The following is a 17589-nucleotide window of genomic DNA, read 5'->3' as shown; positions in this document are numbered from 1 at the left end:
GGAAGTGTTGGCTAAGACCGGTAACAGACATTAGACCAGCTAAAATCACAAATATTTCCCCTCCTTATGAGTTGGGCTGCTGGAATCGGAGGGCCGTGTGGGTGCTCTGCTAACTGTGGTAGGACTGTTCATTGCCACCTCTTCTTGGGTGTCGTAGGGCAGCGTTCAAGGCAGGCTATCAATCCTTGTTGGAACACAACTTGCAGTTAGCTCTTTTGGCTTAATGCAAATAAGGAGCTAGCAAATAGGTTTTAATAAAGAAACACCTTACAAAGGTGTTATATAAATCTTTTAGAGCTAGAGCATCTGAATTTGTTTAAACTCAGAAGCTAGATAGATTTGATCCATAATTTTTGTACTGGTAATCTTCCAGTTGTGACGGGGTAAATGCCAATGAGCCATCTTCTTGAAAAGAACAAAATTTTTTGTAACCTTCACTTATTTGTTATCTTGGCTGCATCATTTATGCTATGGAATTATCATTAGATTACCAAGTGTGTTCACAAGGATTTGCTAGACCAAGTTTTCGTTTTTCAGTCAGTGTCCTAGAGATAATTCGAAGGCTTTTCTTTTGGCCTAAAATAGGAAGCACCAGATGAACCCCACTGTTTCCCATGTCACTCTGTTCCTTGTAAGCAGAGGAAAAAGATACCATAAAGAAAAGGACGGGACCATGACAAAGAACAGAGAGAACTTGCTGCCATAGTATTTGTAACTTGGAATAAGAAAGATAATTCTAGAAAAATGACAGTTCATCTGAGCAGTAGGAGTTCAAAGAAAGAATGGGTGGAATTTGAGTGAGAATGAGTGTGTGGGGTTTTTTGTTTTAAACACTTTCTGGTGAATGGTTTTACTCTGTCAAGTCATAGCATGACTGATCATGTCTGGGAGCAAATATAAAATATTGAAGTTACTTATGTACTGGCAGGAGTTGTTGATGACGACAGATCTGTTTCTATATAGGTGTCTTAATCTACTTTTTAAAAAAATTTTGCCATATGTGATGTTGATATTCTGGGGCGTGATGTTTAAGCAAATGCTTTTATTTTTAAAACATCTAGAATTTCATAAATGGCTTTACATCTGTTGGCTTATCTGCTTTTGGTACCTGTCCATATACATGACTGTTTAATATATTAGTGACTTTTTGAGAAAAGCTTAGCTCCAGGAATTTTTCTATTTACATTGAATTTGCCTTCAGGGAATTTACTTGGAAGTAGAATTGAGATCAAAGAACACTTTTCATGCACCAAATTACCAAGTAAACTAATTTCCCTGAAAGAGTGTTTAGTGCCCGAATACAAAAGCATCTACAAGCTACCTCTAAGTATAAGCAAAGTAGGTAGCTCCTTAGGTGAGCAGACCACATGGGCCATGGTGGTGTTGCTGCTTATTCTGCATAGCTAGATCCTTGAAGGCTGGTGCTGGGAGCTGCTGCTTGGGCATCCCGATGTATCGGGGTGTGCAGAAAGGCGGTCATTGCTGAGAAGAGAGGGCAATATTCTCCTCTTTTTCCACCCTGAAACCAGCAACTACTACCTTCATTTGTCCTGACCCTGTATTTTCTGATATATTGTTTCTTCAACTGTCTGAGGCTCTTGCCCTTCCCTTCCCCCCACTGACTGTCGTCACTTCTTTTGGCATGAGGAGCTCCGTCCTAGATTCTTGAGCAACAAGGTTCAGTGCTGCCTTTTCCTCCCCCACTGTGTCTCTTTGTAACCACTGCATGTATTTCTTGTTAGGGCCAGAATGGGTTACGTTAAGATATAATGACTGGTCATCTGGAAGTCTAGTCAACATGAGTAAGAGGACAGGACACAATGAAGTAATTGAGGCCTCGATCAGCAAATGCAGATGACTGATAAATTACTCACAAAAGTAACTCTGTTGATTTTCGTGGTTAGAGACACTACTTTGTGGGAATGGGCACTGCCTTTTTGTTGCAGAGTACAAGCACTATTAGTCTGTATAATCTGTATTTTATGTAGGCCTTATCAAAACTATCCTGCTTATTTGACTGTGGAGAGGTTCACAAACAGTGTTATATTGTTTAACAGAATTCGTGCAAGGACAGGGTGATTTTTGGGTGGATAAGACAGCTAGTACTGTCACACGGAACATGCTCCATTATCTTTTGCCTTTGATTGTTCCTGGTACAGACACGCATAGGCTTACATGCAGGAAAACAGGGTCATCTAACAATGAAGTACCATAAAATAGGTGGTAACAATGCATGTCTGTGTTAAGATAAGTCACACTGTTGTTCGTAGTACCTGATAAAGCAGCGTATCCAACATACTGATGCTGAAAACCCTGCCAGCAGCAAAGGGCAGTCGAAACATAAATGCCAGATTAGATCCTTTCTCCCGTTCTTTCTGTTAAGGAATTAAAAAATAAAAATACTTTTAGTGCTGGTTTTGGAAGGACTACAATAAAAACACCAGATTGATATTACCTTGAAAGAGGTCAAATGTGTAAAATCTCTGAATATAGTTTCTTTCTACAAATATATAGCATCTTTGTTCAGTACTTAGTTTTTCAGGTTGAAAGATTTTGTTTAATGCATATGTTGTTTCAATCATCACATCTCAAATTGCATGGGCATAGTCTACCAGATCATTTTAAAAATGATTGAGGGATTTCAACAGTGCTTAGAGCAAAGCTCTTGTTATTCCTGCTCCAATTCATTGGTGCTGACAGTGGACTCTCATTCAGGTCCAGAAAGTCTACTAGGAACAGGAATGTGAAACATGAACAGAATCTGATGCAAAAGGGAAGAAATAGTATTTTGGTGAATGTGAGGATGTGAGAGGAGATCAGACATGGACTGAGGTAGAAGCTTCTGGCTCTGATGCTTCTGGGGAAGGGATGCAGAAAAACGTAACTATAGTTATGCTTTTTTCTTATCGCATCTCACTTGCAGAGGAATCACACCACAACGTGCTTCTATTCCTTCAGTTATCAGAGAGTAAAACTACAGGTTGGAAGTGATTTTGTTTCTTTAAGAAGAGAGGAAATACCAAGCTTTCAGTTCAGAGATGTCATGAAGAGTAAGATGTGTTCTCAAAGTACAGAAATGTTACGTGTCTTGGAATTGAGACACTTACAAGCCACCAGATATACGCAGCAGTACATGCTGAGGACTGACTGGCAAGCAGCTTGGCAGAAAAGACCCTGTGTGTCCCTGTGGGACACCAAGTTGAACATGAGTCAGCAATGTGCCTTTGTGGCGAAGAAGGCTAACAGTGTCCTGGGCTGCATTAGGAGGAGTGCTGCCAGCAGGTCGAGGAAGGCGATCCTTCCCCACTACTCAGCACTGGTGAGGCCACACCTGGAGTACTGTGTCCAGTTCTAGGCTCCCCAGTACAAGGAGAGATGGAGCTACTGGAGGTAGTCCAGAAAAGCACCACTAAGATGATCAAGGAACTGGAGCATCTCTCCTATGAGGAAAGGCTGAGAGAGAGCTGGGACTGTTTAGCCCGGAGAACAGTAAGCTCAGGGAGGATCTCATCAATGTGTAGAAATACCTGAAGGGACAGTGTAGAGAAGACAGTCAGGCTCTTCACTGGTGCCTAGGGGACAGGACAAGAGGCAATGGGCACCAGCTGAAACACAGTCGGTTCCTTCTGAACATCAAGAAACACATTTTTACTGTGAGAGTGACTGAGCACTGGCACAGGTTGCCCAGGGAGGTTGTGGAGTCTCCCTCTTTGGAGATAGTTAAAAGCCATCTGGACATCGTCTTGGGCAACTGGCTCTTAGGCAAGATGACCTCCAGAGCTCCCTTCCAACCCTAACCATGCTCTGATTCTGTGATATGCAAATGAGCAGCCTGCTCTAACTAATGGTTTTATGGAGCAGCAGCATTCTAACCCCTGTTTGTCATTGTTGGATAATCTGGTTGTACTTGTTGATTTCTGTGGCGTCATGTGAGTCAAGTTGAAAAAGAAGTTGCACAAAAAGAATTTCCTCTCCAGATAAAAATACACAGCAAATAACTCTTAAAAATATGACAGTTATCTGTCCTTTATAAAATGTCACCTCTGCCAGTCTCTTCAGATTAAAGAGGTTTCACAATTTTTAGGGAAATATAATAATTATTTTAGAGGTTTTTTTATTCCAAACATTCTCTATTTTCTGACCAAATACTACTGGCTTGTATTAGTTTCTCCTCCATGAGAAATGCATACGTACATATACACTCATGCTCTCTCACGCACATATGCAAACACACGCGTGCTTTGATGGCTGAGCAGCAAAGGGGTGTTTCTAGCAAGTTGTGTACTTCTGACAGTTGAAGAAGAAAGCAGTCTAATTGTACAAGGAGCACTTTTCTTAGATAATTATGCCATTGTGCCTTACTGGTGTAAGCCACAGAAACAAGAACTTATGTATTTCTTTTGTAGTTTGATCTTATATATTTGAGTGCTTTTCTTTTAGTGCAGTTAGACAAAGTACAAGATATTTTTCTTCAATTGCTATTGAGAAAAAAACTTCTGTGTGAATTATGGAAAATATTGTAAGATTTGTCTTACAACAAATACTTTGACATTAAAACTACATGCGTATTATAATATACATTACATTAAATCCTTTTAGATTCAGGTCATAAAATATTTTATAGGGAACTGGCTGTGAAGTGACTATCCTCCTATCATGTGACTGAGGTATTATGTTTATCCTTCCATCTGTTTAGAGAAATTTGCAGCAGATTCTGGTTTTGTGCCAAGAAAGGTTGGATATTTGGGGAATAACTTGATTCTTATCCAAAACTCTGATGATAAAAATAAGGATGTTTCTTTTTGTTTTATTTTAAAATGGAAGCTTAGAATTTTATTCTCCCCCTTTATTTTAAATTTCTTATATTGTTTCCTTCTATCTTTTATTACAGGCTTGCTTTTTTTTAGTCTTGCTTAAAAGATATTTGTGAGAAACACAATTTTTACTCGGGCACTTTACGTTGAGTTCTGCTTTATTACTTGCAGACTTATCAGATTGCCAGAGAATGCTGCGGATGTAGAAGCCAGACACGTGCCAAAATGCCCCAGCAGTTTTATTCCACGATAAGTGTGATGCCCAGCAGCTCCTTCCCTGACACTTTTTGGAATTAATGAGGAAGGGGATATAACTACTTAAGGAAAATCATAGATCATTTCTAGGAACATAAATAAAAGACTATGGCATGAGTGCGCCCTGTAGAACTTCACAGATATAGATGACATTTTTAAGGCACAGCTATTAATAGATGGAGATCTTTACTTCATCCTCAGTCTTCCTATGTTTGTGGCTTTGCTCAAGTAATGAAGTTCAGAATTTTTACTGCTTTCTTTCTAAGTAATAACAGGTGTACCCTTGTGGTTTTGAGAAGTTCTTAGCATGTGCTTCCCCCATATAGGCCATTTAATTTTGGGTATACATATTGTCAGAATACCAGAGAATATCTGTCCAGAAGGTCAGGTTCATAAGCTTTTCAGTTTATTTCTCTCTTTTCTACCTCCACTTATATTTGTATCAAATCCTTTTTAGGGTTCTTTATCATGCTTTTCTCTCTTTACTATTTCTTTAGACCATGGGTGTTTTGTTTTTCCTTTTCTGTGTTGTATAAGGGCCATTGCTTTCTCCTATCTCAGTGTTGAGTTTGGTGTTCAGATTTATTTCTCTCTAAATAAATAGCTATTCCTTCATAACAGTTAATTCTATGATACCAATAAAAAAGTACCAACCCCAAACCAGAGTTTTGGCCACTCTGTCAGTGGTTGAAAGAGATCTAGGGCCCATCTTAATTTAATATATTCTCCTCCGATATAGACAGTAAGATGGGAACTGCCACGATAGGCTGTAACTGTTGTGCACAAACAATGCAAAGTTGCTTTAATAAACATACATGGATACGGGGGTGGGGGGGTTGGGGGTCATGCAAGAACATATAAAGGTGACAGGTAGTGGCGTATTACATGGAACAGTTGATGCACTGTTAGTTTTGGTAAATGTCAGTTGTTGCCCATGTCAGATATAAGACTGGTAAGAAATCTGAGCATCGAAACCTCTTTACAGTACCTTTCTTGACATAAGGGATTTTGGATCGATAACACTTCACCTCTAGAACGGTTTACAATATTTTGGACTACGTGTCCTTAATTGATTCTGTTCTACCTTTTTAGCAAGAACAGATTCCTTTTCTATTGTTGAGCTGGAACAGCTTTCTAAAAACCAGTTCAACAGCCAAATGTGTATGCTAATTATTTATACAGTTTTATAATTGTAGCTGATGTAAATCATTAGAGGTCCATCTAAAATAAGACTTACACCAATTAAGAGGTACCAATTTGTTTTTTATAACCCATATATCATTACTGCTTGCTGATACTTCAAATCTGCTTAAAACCTGAACAATATTAAAAACAAATGGGGACAGCATGCCCTTTCCTTAATTGAAGGTATACAAAGCCAGGCTGCTTTTTTTATATGACTGCAAATATACGGGGCTATCCCAGATAGATTTCCGCTCACCTAACACGTATCTTCTAAAGGGATAAGCACATACAAAATCACAGTATTGGTTTGATTAAAAGATGTAAGAGTTTGCACATATTTTAAAATGATCACTTCAAGGTTTAGAATTTTTATCCTTCAGTTAACACCTGTGATATTTACTTGGGAAAAAAAAAAAATTATAGAAAAATAAAGTGTGAATCTTATCCAAGACATTCTAAACCCTTTCTTTCAAGAAAGAGGGACTGGTTACCTCATTTTTTCTTATCTAAGACTATCTTATTATCTCTAAATGGAGAACATAAGTTTTAAGTTTAGAGCATGGGTGTTTTGTTTTTCCTTTTCTGTGTTGTATAAGGGCCATTGCTTTCTCCTATCTCAGTGCTGACTTTGGTGTTCAGATTTATTTATCTCTAAAATGAGGAAAGTTGCAGCTGCAACAGCAGATGGACTTCTCTGATTTGTGCCTCTTTCTTCTGCAGCCCATTAGGTTGAAAAGTCAGTTTTGCATGTGTGTTTCAGTGCTACCTGAAGGCAACTTGCCTGACTTTTGTAGTCTTTCTGAAAATGAGGTGCTTAATGCAGAAATAACAATCAACTGTACATTTGACTGCATTAGATAATTTTTACTCGAGTTTTTAATTGCCTTTCATTTTGCATGAGGGAGTTCTGAAGCATCAAATGAACCACAGCACCACCTGTGAAGTGCTCCCTGCAAATGGTAAGATTAAATGAGTGGGAAATATCAACAGCAGGCAACTTCAACAGCAATGAAGAAAATGTTCTTTCTTTAAGATAATTTATCTACCTCTATTTCAGCATAGCATAGTTTGGATAAGAAGCTAATTAACTGTTCAGCTTCCAACTTATATGCACAACTTTACATTTGCACAATAAATTAATAAAGATAGGGAAGAAATTATAATATTTCTAATGATTTCCAGAACCTTTGCTGGAAAAATGATGGAGCCTATGTAAAGCAAGAAAGAGAACTGAGATAAAAATCCTGGTTTCGCTGCATTGAAGTAGGCAGGCTACAGTCCACGCAGTATTCCAGAAGCAACTGTAGACACCACATACTGGGAAAGCTATTACTATTCTTACCTCCCCTTATCACTAAACTGTATGAGTTAAGGGATATGTTTTAAAGAAGAAAAAAAAAAAAAGCTGTCGGTTATAGTACACCAAGGAACTAAGTTAGGTTGGAACATAGTCTTGAAGGTGCCATCCAGCTGTTGGCACTTGTTGCCCTAAATAAACTGGCAATGCATGATTCCAGCCAGTTCCAGTTTATTCTTCCTGAAGGTAACCTTGAGGGAGGGAGTGCTAAAATGGAGGAGCCACAGGTGCAAACCTGAATGGATAGTGGGAGTGGCATAATCCAAATGAAGATGTGCCTCCCACTGCGAATTGCTCCTCTCTTTGTGTAACAACTTTTGTTTAGCTTCCTCACAGTTCTCCATTTTATGTACTTATCTGAATACCACCTAAAACAAGATTAAGCCTTCCTTCTATTTCAGGCAAAGGTCAACAAATCACAAAAGATCACCCAGATATTTACATCTTGTGGTCGAAATGTAAGCATGATAGTCAACTGAGTAGAAGACTGACTTCTAATACTTATCCTGTCTCATCTAGACAGGCTGAATTTTTGCAGGATTCAATTCCTGTGTAAGAAAATGGGAGCTGGCCTGTGAAGATAAGTTTGCATGAAAAGCCTGTTTTCCATTAAATATATATTAAAATTAACTATGTGAACATTATACAGTAAACAGTGAAATATCTGAAATTCAGTGAAATATCTGAAATCCTCAAAATGTAGGAAATTTACTGTACAGCTAGGAAATGGAAATTATATGCTAATTCTGTATAATGATAATGATTTTAACATGAATTCAAATTTGCTAAGATATGTAAGATATCTGAGATGAAGAGATTGGGACGCTACACAAGAGACCCTAGCAATAATATCTAGATTGATAGCAAGGGGAAAAAGAAATGACTGGAGTGAAAGATCTCTGTCCCCGAAGATTGGCACAGTGATATTATTTGTCTTGCTCTCATAAACTCAGAAAATGGCCTGAAAGATCATGAAGGTGATACTGTAAGTTTTGTGGACTGCAGTGGTAGGTAGGTCAGACCACCAACTAAGATCTGTGAAAAAGAGGCTTGTCCTGGAGTTACCAAGTTAAACAGATGCACAAAGTTATTTTGTATGCTCTATCTAATGTTTTAGCAATAGTATTTTGGACAAGCAAATTAAATTCAACTTATCTCCATATAGCCTCCCTGTTCCACAGCTTGAAAATGCCAACACGTGCACTAGAATGTATAGAATATGAAGGTTTTATCTACCATTTAAGTAGTGTTACTATTCTTGTCGTCACTAGGACTGCCCTTCAACAGAGAACAATTACTGTTCTCAAACTGTCACAATAACGCAAATATCCCATATAGATATATGGAAATGTATACAGCATATGTAATTACAGTGCCTTTAATGTGAAATGGAATAAAAAATGCATTATAATAAAAGCTGTATATGTTTTAAGTGTTTAGTCAATTAAAATATTTTCCACATTAATTGCCTGTGGCAGCCTCTTGGAAAACCATATTGGCTCTAAATATTCAGTTATCCAAAAATATTCAATTTTCCTTGAGCAAATTCTGTGTCCACCTCTGTCTAGAGGGGTGGTGGATTAATATTATATTGTGAAGTGATGGAACTCAAATCAAACTTCATTCTTAAATGAGGGTAGAATTTGGAAAAAATAATCTTTTACGTTAGCTCTGCAACCATAAAATCATTTCACTGTTTCCACTTTTTTGAAAGCATTGTTACAAAGTCAGAAAAAGTGTTAAAATCATAACATTTAAATTGGGGTCGGGGGAAGGAAATCTCCTTACCTTTTCTAATTTGGATAGAGCAAGAGAATAGCAGTCTTTGGCTCTGAACTGCATGAATCTCATATTGGCTGGGTGAGTTAGTTCTGTGATAATGCTTAGGCTTGAGAACAACCTGTATTTTAAAAGAATGTAACAGTTATACCTCTAATTATAACAATTTACAAATACAAGCCTCTACTTAATGCTATAACTTGTGCTCATGTCCGTGCTTTTAATGAAGTGCCTGAAGCCTGTGGTGGTTTTTGGCACAATAAAATGCTGGTAAAATAGCAGAGGAAATTACAAAACATTCTCTGTAGAATTCACGAAGAAGCAAACACACATTTGAAGGTTGAGCTTATAAATATTTTAATGCTAGAAAGGAACCCCTTAATTTCATTACCGGAGATTTTATTTAATAACTTCTAAAATGACACAAATCTGTAGGAAACAACAAAGAATGCAAAACTATATAGCCCGCACTTAGTATCTGGTTGCATGTAAACTACCATTTTATTAGAACTGGCGTATGTACTCTTGATTTTTTTTTTTTTTTTTTTGAGTTCTGCTTATATGCTCTGTGTCCACAGACTGAGCAACATAGACGAAAATTGACACTTCTTGGGACCTCAGCGATTTAAATTGCTGAGAAAATGTATGCTTATGTATACTTATGTTCTCACTTCAAGATACTTACGTATACAAAATATTTATAAGTTAACACTAATTCAGGCTTCCAATAAAAAAAAAACAGTGAAGAAAGTTTAACTGATCTGGCTGAATTATAGATTTTCATGAAGCAGACTAAAAAGCTCCTCCCCAGCCCTCAGGGCTCTAAGAACTAGAAAGAAATTTGTAGTTTATGCTATGCAAATACTAAACATCTTGGAATAGAACTCAGATTATTATTTGAGTATTTCCTTTACAGATTAGTGTCAGAAAATGATATGCATTTGTAATCTGTTCTGCTGATCCTCAAAGTACTTATCTACATGTGACAACAGATAATTGTAGTACTAATGACATCATTAATGTGACTCCTGTTTAATTCAGGTTAAAATTGAAGTGGTTTTCTTAAAAGCAGAATTTAGTAAGTTAGTGTCAAATGGAACCCAATGCACCTTTTTGCAAGTCTTTAGTCTTTTTCCCTCATTTTTGTAGGGAGGAGCTTCACTGAAATGGCAATTCAAGCAGAGCCTAATGTGGGGAAACGTGTGTCAAAGCTATCTGTCAGTACGTGTTAATGCCATCTTATTGCAATACATTTTCCTAGGTCTGTTGATGCCAAAACGTAGACTGGTAATGATCACATGATCCCAAACATGTTCTGAACATATGATCATACGATGGTAGAAATCCCAGCCATTCTTATGTTAGCAGTTATCATGTCCCTGTGAATAACCAAATATTAAATGTGATCTCATATAAGGAAAAATGGACTTGGCAAACCGGGTGAGAATGTAAATCACTTAACAGTGACCATTTGTGTGCACTGTAGGTTGAAAGGCATTGCGCGTGCTCAGGAATTTCTGTACCTTTTTAGCTCTTACAGTCAGACTTTGATACAAACTCTGAGTGGTGCAGTATTGTTACACAAAGTATACTTATGTGTTACTAAAGATTAAGCCCTTAGGGAAGGGAATCTACATACATAGATTAAATACATGATAACCACACCCTTGAATGCAACTGTGGTACATCTTCACTTTTATGCTGTGTATAATAACCTGTGAAGTGCTCATGAAAATTGAAAAAAATCCTGATAATATCACACTTGTAGGTATGACCTTGTACTTATTAAGTAGCTTAACAAATGTGTTAAAGTTCTGAGGAAGGAGAATAAATTTCCTCTCCATTAATTCTGTATCATAGAATTACTTAAGCTTCTGCTGGCTGGAAATTTTCTTCTATTGCTGCATTAAAGGTTAGGCATTCATATTTGAAAACTAACAATATAACATTCAGAACTAAGAGTAACGGGAAATTAAAAGCTGATCTAACGACAAAATATACACAATTTACAGGAAAAAATGCAGGTTACTAGGTTTCTGTTAAAGATGGGTTTAGTTTATCACCAGGATACGAAAACTGATTTATATTAGGAAATCAGTTTCAAACCTGGTATTGGTAAAATTGGTATTTTACTTACGAGTGCCTTTTAGCGGAATTAGGGGAAATGACTTTCCCGGTAGTCAGGGCCAGATTGCCTCTTGCCCTGGGTGTAAGGCACACTGCCCACAAGCTTTCAGCACCGGAGCAGGCTACTTCTGTGCAAAGATCCCTCTTTTCTATCTCTTTCTGGTAAAAAAAAAAAGGACTGGATGGGGCAAAGAAAGCCCTAATCAGCCTGATGGAAGACATAGGTTGCTGTTGAACTGGTATTTGGGAATCAGACAAACAAGCAATATACTTAGTTCTTTCCTGTACCAAAAAGATAAACCAAGAAAACAATGTAATGCCATTGTAACACCTCATTTGTTTTATCTATAAATTGCTGCTGACTGCTAGATACGAGGCAAAATCTTGACTTGTTAGGTGTATTGCTGTCAATAGGCTTCTTGTAGTATTTGAAACATAGCCTTCAAGATGTTAGCTGATTTAAAAACAGGGCCTCCCAAATACCAACATTTAAACCCATTGATTAATAGAAAGCAAGAGTAAATATAAACACTCCTTCTAGTACAAACCTACTGCCTAAGGAAACCCCCTATTATTCTGAGGAGGACTCAATAGGGACTCAATGGTTGGCTTCATATTTCATATTAAAAAGTGAAAAGCATCTCTAGGACACAGTCCAAAACTAGTAGTTTCTCCTTGTGCTTTTAAACTATGCGAATTTTTTGTTCTTTCCCATCCAAAGGATTAAAGATTTCCTTTCCTAGTCAGTGTGACCACTTGAGTCACACTTCTTTACTCCTTTTAACTGTAATTAAGTCAGATAAGCTAGTGTTGTGTCACAGTTTTAATTGGTATGGAACAGTTTCTAGCCTTAAAGGTGCTAATAACCCTGTCATCATAAACAATGCATCTATCTTTAAGGTGTGTGTGGGGAACTCTTCTGGCAAAGCAAGATTATTAATTTATGTAAATCAGGGAATAGTGTCAGAACAGCTATATGAGAACTGGCAACCTAGGCCAAACAGTACTGCAGCACACTTGCATCACCTTTTCAGGCCTGTCCACAAGCCTCAATGAGGTGAGCTGATCCGAGTCAATCAAATCGATGTTTAGATTAGCCTGTATCTTCTGAATGATTTCACTTGGTGTGACTTAAGTGGAATCTTCTTCATTGATGTGGTATCTTTGAGACCAGCATATAGTAGCAAAACTCCAGCGGTTTAAAATTCTTCTTTAACACTACAGTTTGTGTCAAGTGCTTTTGTTCTCCACCATATCCAGCCTCTTCTTCATTAGTTTCTGATATTATTAGCTACTATTAAGTAACAAAAAACCCTTAAACATATTTTTAAAGTTCATTTACAAAACTATTTACCTTGGTGCAATGAATGTAGCTTATTCTGTAGAACAGGTAAATGCCACTACCTTATGCCTCTTCCCAAAGCTTACTTATTTTTACAACTTTTACATAATATAAAATTATGAAATTATTGTATGTGTTCTAGGGAAAAAAAATAGAAAAAATTATAAAATACACTACTTGTGAAAGTTTACAAAGTTTTCTGAAAAAGTATTGTTAAGCCTTAAACCAAGATATTTATTCTGATTTCTTTTGATATTTGTAAAAAGTGCCATGCAGTCTTAAAATTATACTGAACCAGATATATAGTTCACACGTGAGTTAAAGCTGCCATCTAGTTGTAAGCATTGTGCAAGACAACTGAATGACTATATAGTAAGTTCTAGTTGGATACCTATGGTACGCAGTGTACTACTATGATCTTTTTTCTTTTTTTCTTTTTTTTTTTCTTTTTTTTTTTTTTTTAGTTTCTTTTACAAGGTAGAACACATCTACGGGAAAAATCAAGTGGTACTTTGTAAGTTTTATTTTTTATTCAGCTCATTTTTCTGTCTTATATTTGGGGGTAAAACATATTTCTGAAAAACTGAAGTGATGTATGTCAAAACCTCACCAAGATACCCTACCACAATATGGTTAAGAGTAGACTTCAATGATGTACAGACTAAGTTCAATTATAGCTTCTAAATTAAATTTAGGTGTGATTATGAAACACACACACCTGTGCTAGTATCAGATACAAATTCAAAAACTCAAAGGTAGAAAAAGACAGAACTAAAGTTTCTTGTGCAACGTAGATTTTGCTTCTTTTGAGCGCATGCAGAAATGCTAACAGCATTTAACTGCATTCTCATCCGCGGTTGCATTAAAAAAAAAAACCTCCATTGAAATACTTGTGTTTTAATGAGCTCAGTTTTCTAAAACGCTGACAGATTCAAAAGACTTTTACTATGCACCTCTCTCCGGTCTTATGTGGAAGGCTTGACACCGAAAAGGGCAGCAATATTGAATGATACTGAGTCCTCTAGGGAAGGACTTCATTTTGTCCAGGTCTTACTAGAATGAACAACAGGAAGTGCTAGGCTTAAGCCCAAATCAGGGAGGCATTTCATACTTGACTGTATAGTGTGTTTTGTTTCGTGTGTTTTGGGTTTTTGTGGTGTGGTGTTTTGTTTTTTAAGCATATAAGAACTTTTTTTCAGTTTAAAGCGACGTGTATCTTTTGGTATTTGTTGAAATGATATTTAACACAAAGTGAGGCTTTAATCAGGAGAGGTTCTCAAAAGAACAGGAAATCTCAGTTTGTTTAGCTCTTTATCACAGAACTGCCTTCTCAGCCTCTTGACTAGACTGATCCGTTTTTTCTCTCTGTATTGAGTTATTCCTTCATGACTCTTAGTATGTTGTTGTCATGTAACGTTGCATACATGTGCCTAAAAACCTAATTTTTGTTCAAAATTAAATATTCAAAATGTGAACACTTAATACTAACTTCATAGTGATGCAATGCTTACCTTTTAGAAGGATCTGCTTTTCATACTGTCTTTAGCATTACTGTGAAAGACTGCTGCACTGAGGAAAAATTTCTTTTCTCAACTATCTTTGGTCCTAAGTCTTCAAGAGTAGCTTTCTTTTCCTTCCTGCAAACCTGACAGTGGACTTCTAAAATGATCATCCAGTTTTGGGATGCATAGAAATTAATCTGAAATTTCAGGACAATACCTCAGTACTCTGAGTGTATTGCTAAGCAGGGTGGGAAAAGGTTTGCCCATGTAAGACACAAATTCATATAAGGGAAAGTAGAAGAAAGAAAAAAAAAAAAATCATTTCTTATCTGAGTACAAAAGGCATTAAGTATTTCACGATTAATGAAGATGTATAGATAGACTGCAAAAACATCTTACCTAAAGAGTGTTTGAACATTTACAATAGTCTTAGCATCTGCCATGTAGTCTTCCTCGGCACTCATTGTACTTTCTTTGTCCACGACCACCATATTAGCTGCAAAGGTGACCCCACATCTTAATAAGTCATCTAGGCTTTTGTGAAGAGAAAGAGGGAGAAAGAAACAAGTAACTTAAATATGTAACATTTAAAAGATTAGGGATGGTTGGAATTTGCAGATCACAGGCTGAGTTGCGGGTTCCCTTCATCTCCATGTACATATCATAACTTCCAATATAATCTATATCAAGTATATAATCTCAATTGATAGAATAGAATATGAATAATTATTTTCCTTGAAATAATACAGAATGCACTTCAGTAAGTTGTTACAGTCCCTCTCCTTTTGCAAAAATGATAAATTTATTTCAACTTAAAATAAGCCTTTAACGGTTTCTTGGGAAGACATTATGTCCTTACATACTGCGACAACTTTCTTCATTGCAGTTACTTTTGGCAATAAACAGATCAAAATAAATGCTTTGGGTTGCTCTTTCCCACAATTATATTTCAGTTTCAAAATGCTAATAAAGGTTCTGCCAGGACATGTCATACATTCTTCTTTTAGGTTAATCTATGGGTTGGAGTGTTCTCATGATGCTTTCAGGAGCAGCTGTACATCAGTAAAACTTTGCACTCTGCTGGACAATGTTTCCTGTGAAGCCTGACCATAGAAAAAACTCGCAGACAGCTGAGTAACAGTTCCAATCATGCCTTATAGCTTTGTTTCCAAAATGAAGCATGTCTATTGTTTTAACAATAATATTTTCCATAGAAACTAAGCACTTTTTGAAAAGTTTAGTAAGGACTTTTCTGTAATGATAAAGACTGCTAGGAACCTAGCAATTTTTAAGTACGTGAAAATAAGAAGAAAGGATGAATTTCATGGTTTCCAAAGGAAACTGGAAAAATAAATTTTTGCATCATTCTGTTTACTTTCAAGGTGAAAAGCTGTTTTGGCATTATAATTGCTTCTCATTTGGCAATCTATAATATTGTCTTAATTGTCCTGATACAGTTTTTCTTTTCATCAATGATCTTCTTAGGTTCCTAAGTTTACGTAACCTATTATAAATTCTTTTCGAAATTTTGGATAAAGAGAACTCTACAAATTCGTGGTATTTATTTTAGGTCTTATATGTATTCTTCCAAAACAAATACATAATATAATTATTTTTGAAACTGTGCAGTATCACCAGTGGTTGACTACAAAAATAAGAAAGGCTGTATTTTATATGATCTATATTAACAACCTCAGTACACAAGTAGAACTCCGACCTTTCTCTGAGCAATTTGTATTTCTGCTTTTTCAGTCTTTCAGTTGATCCCTGAAAATAGCAGCATATTCTGAAATATCCAGATTTTCTGCATTTCAACATTTCATAAGCTCAACAGCTATTCTTATTTTAGCAGTTACATTCAGGTAATTTGTGGAGAATTAAAAAAAAATACTAATATAGAAGTATTATCATTCTAGTTCTCAGGTACCTCAGCTATAGGTTTCTTAATACTGAATAGGTTTCTACACAGCTGTGAAATCCGTTCAGTTACAGATCTCGCATCATTTATACCTGAAGACTGTAGAATAGATTTCTACTACTTGATGAGATATTTTGAAGAAGTTCATCCCAGCTATGAATTTTGGTAAAGCTATTTTTTCTGCAGGCCATCCACTTCTAACAAAAAGGAGTGGTAAATAAGAGTAATTCCTTTGGTGGTTTTCTCTCTAAAATGATGACATTTCATGCCAGATGACCAAATGACAAAAAAATTAGATACTTAAAAGGTAGTAGGTGGCACTTTGGGAATGTATTCTATACCTATTAAACAAGAAAGGAACCTCTGCATATTGTACATTGTAGTTCTTAGCTAAAGATGATCAACTTCTATTAATTGTACATGATTTAAAAACATGTTTAGGAAAACACAGGGAATAAGTATGAACTATGTTTTTAAAAGTCTTGTTATTGATGAAAACAGATGTCAAAACTCCGCCCTCTCCCCCCCCCCCCCAAATATGATTGGTTATTGCACCAGGAATTAAAGCGATTGTATTGTCAGAAAAGATGCAGAAGTTCATGCTAGTATTACTGTAAACTGTAGAATTCTGTATAATTACTTATTTCAAAGACTCTACACACTTTTTTTCTTTTTTTTTTTTTTTTTTTTTCTCCACTCTCAGTTCTAAAAACAACAAAAGACCTTTAGGGAGGGATTTGGTGATTTCATTTTTGACATAAACTCAGTAAATTTAATTAATTTTCCATGTTAATAAAAACAGGTTAACATCTTTGGGTTATTAATTACTTTGGATACTTTGAGCCAACTCAGTTATTCTGCTAGTATGAATTCTTTTTATAATTGTTGTGGAATTAAGAGTTAAGAAAGTAGTAGATATTAACAACCTGAGACACTTTTTTGGTTTAGAGTAAGAAATGTAGAAAATGAAAAACACTTCTGCAGATTCTTTGCAAATCGCACAATGACTATGATATCACCAAGGTAAATCTGTAACTGTATCACTACTATAAGTAGTTTTGAAGCCCTTGTTACAACAGGTTGAGATGGAGAAACATTGAATCTCCAGAATTCTCACTGAAAAACTGGATTCTGTTAATTCAGGACAGGAAGTAAGTTTTTTTGATTTCCACTTGGGGAATAAGTATTATGGGCTTGTAGCCCCAACTCAAAATCAGCTACATAGTGAAGCAAACCATTTTCTTCTTTAAACGGACACTCCACACACAGGAGTTTACTAAAATGCAAATGAGCCCTTGCTCTTCTCTTGT

General features: G+C 36.3%; 1 protein-coding gene across 2 annotated transcripts in view; it reads right to left on the bottom strand.

Moving 5' to 3' along the window:
- Window positions 1-17589, bottom strand: part of KCNT2 (potassium sodium-activated channel subfamily T member 2) — a 112796-nt gene that overhangs the window by 14319 nt on the left and 80888 nt on the right. For both annotated transcript variants that reach the window (XM_075156555.1, XM_075156556.1), the window contains 3 exons: window positions 14761-14895; window positions 9400-9511; window positions 2274-2375 (listed from right to left, as the gene is read on the bottom strand). In XM_075156555.1, coding sequence (XP_075012656.1) covers window positions 2274-2375; window positions 9400-9511; window positions 14761-14895 — 349 coding nt within the window. The remainder of the gene's footprint in view (window positions 1-2273; window positions 2376-9399; window positions 9512-14760; window positions 14896-17589) is intronic.

Source organism: Calonectris borealis, chromosome 8 (assembly GCF_964195595.1).
Source record: "Calonectris borealis chromosome 8, bCalBor7.hap1.2, whole genome shotgun sequence".
NCBI classification, from domain to species: Eukaryota; Metazoa; Chordata; class Aves; order Procellariiformes; family Procellariidae; genus Calonectris; species Calonectris borealis.
This window is presented reverse-complemented; position numbering and strand designations above follow the sequence as displayed.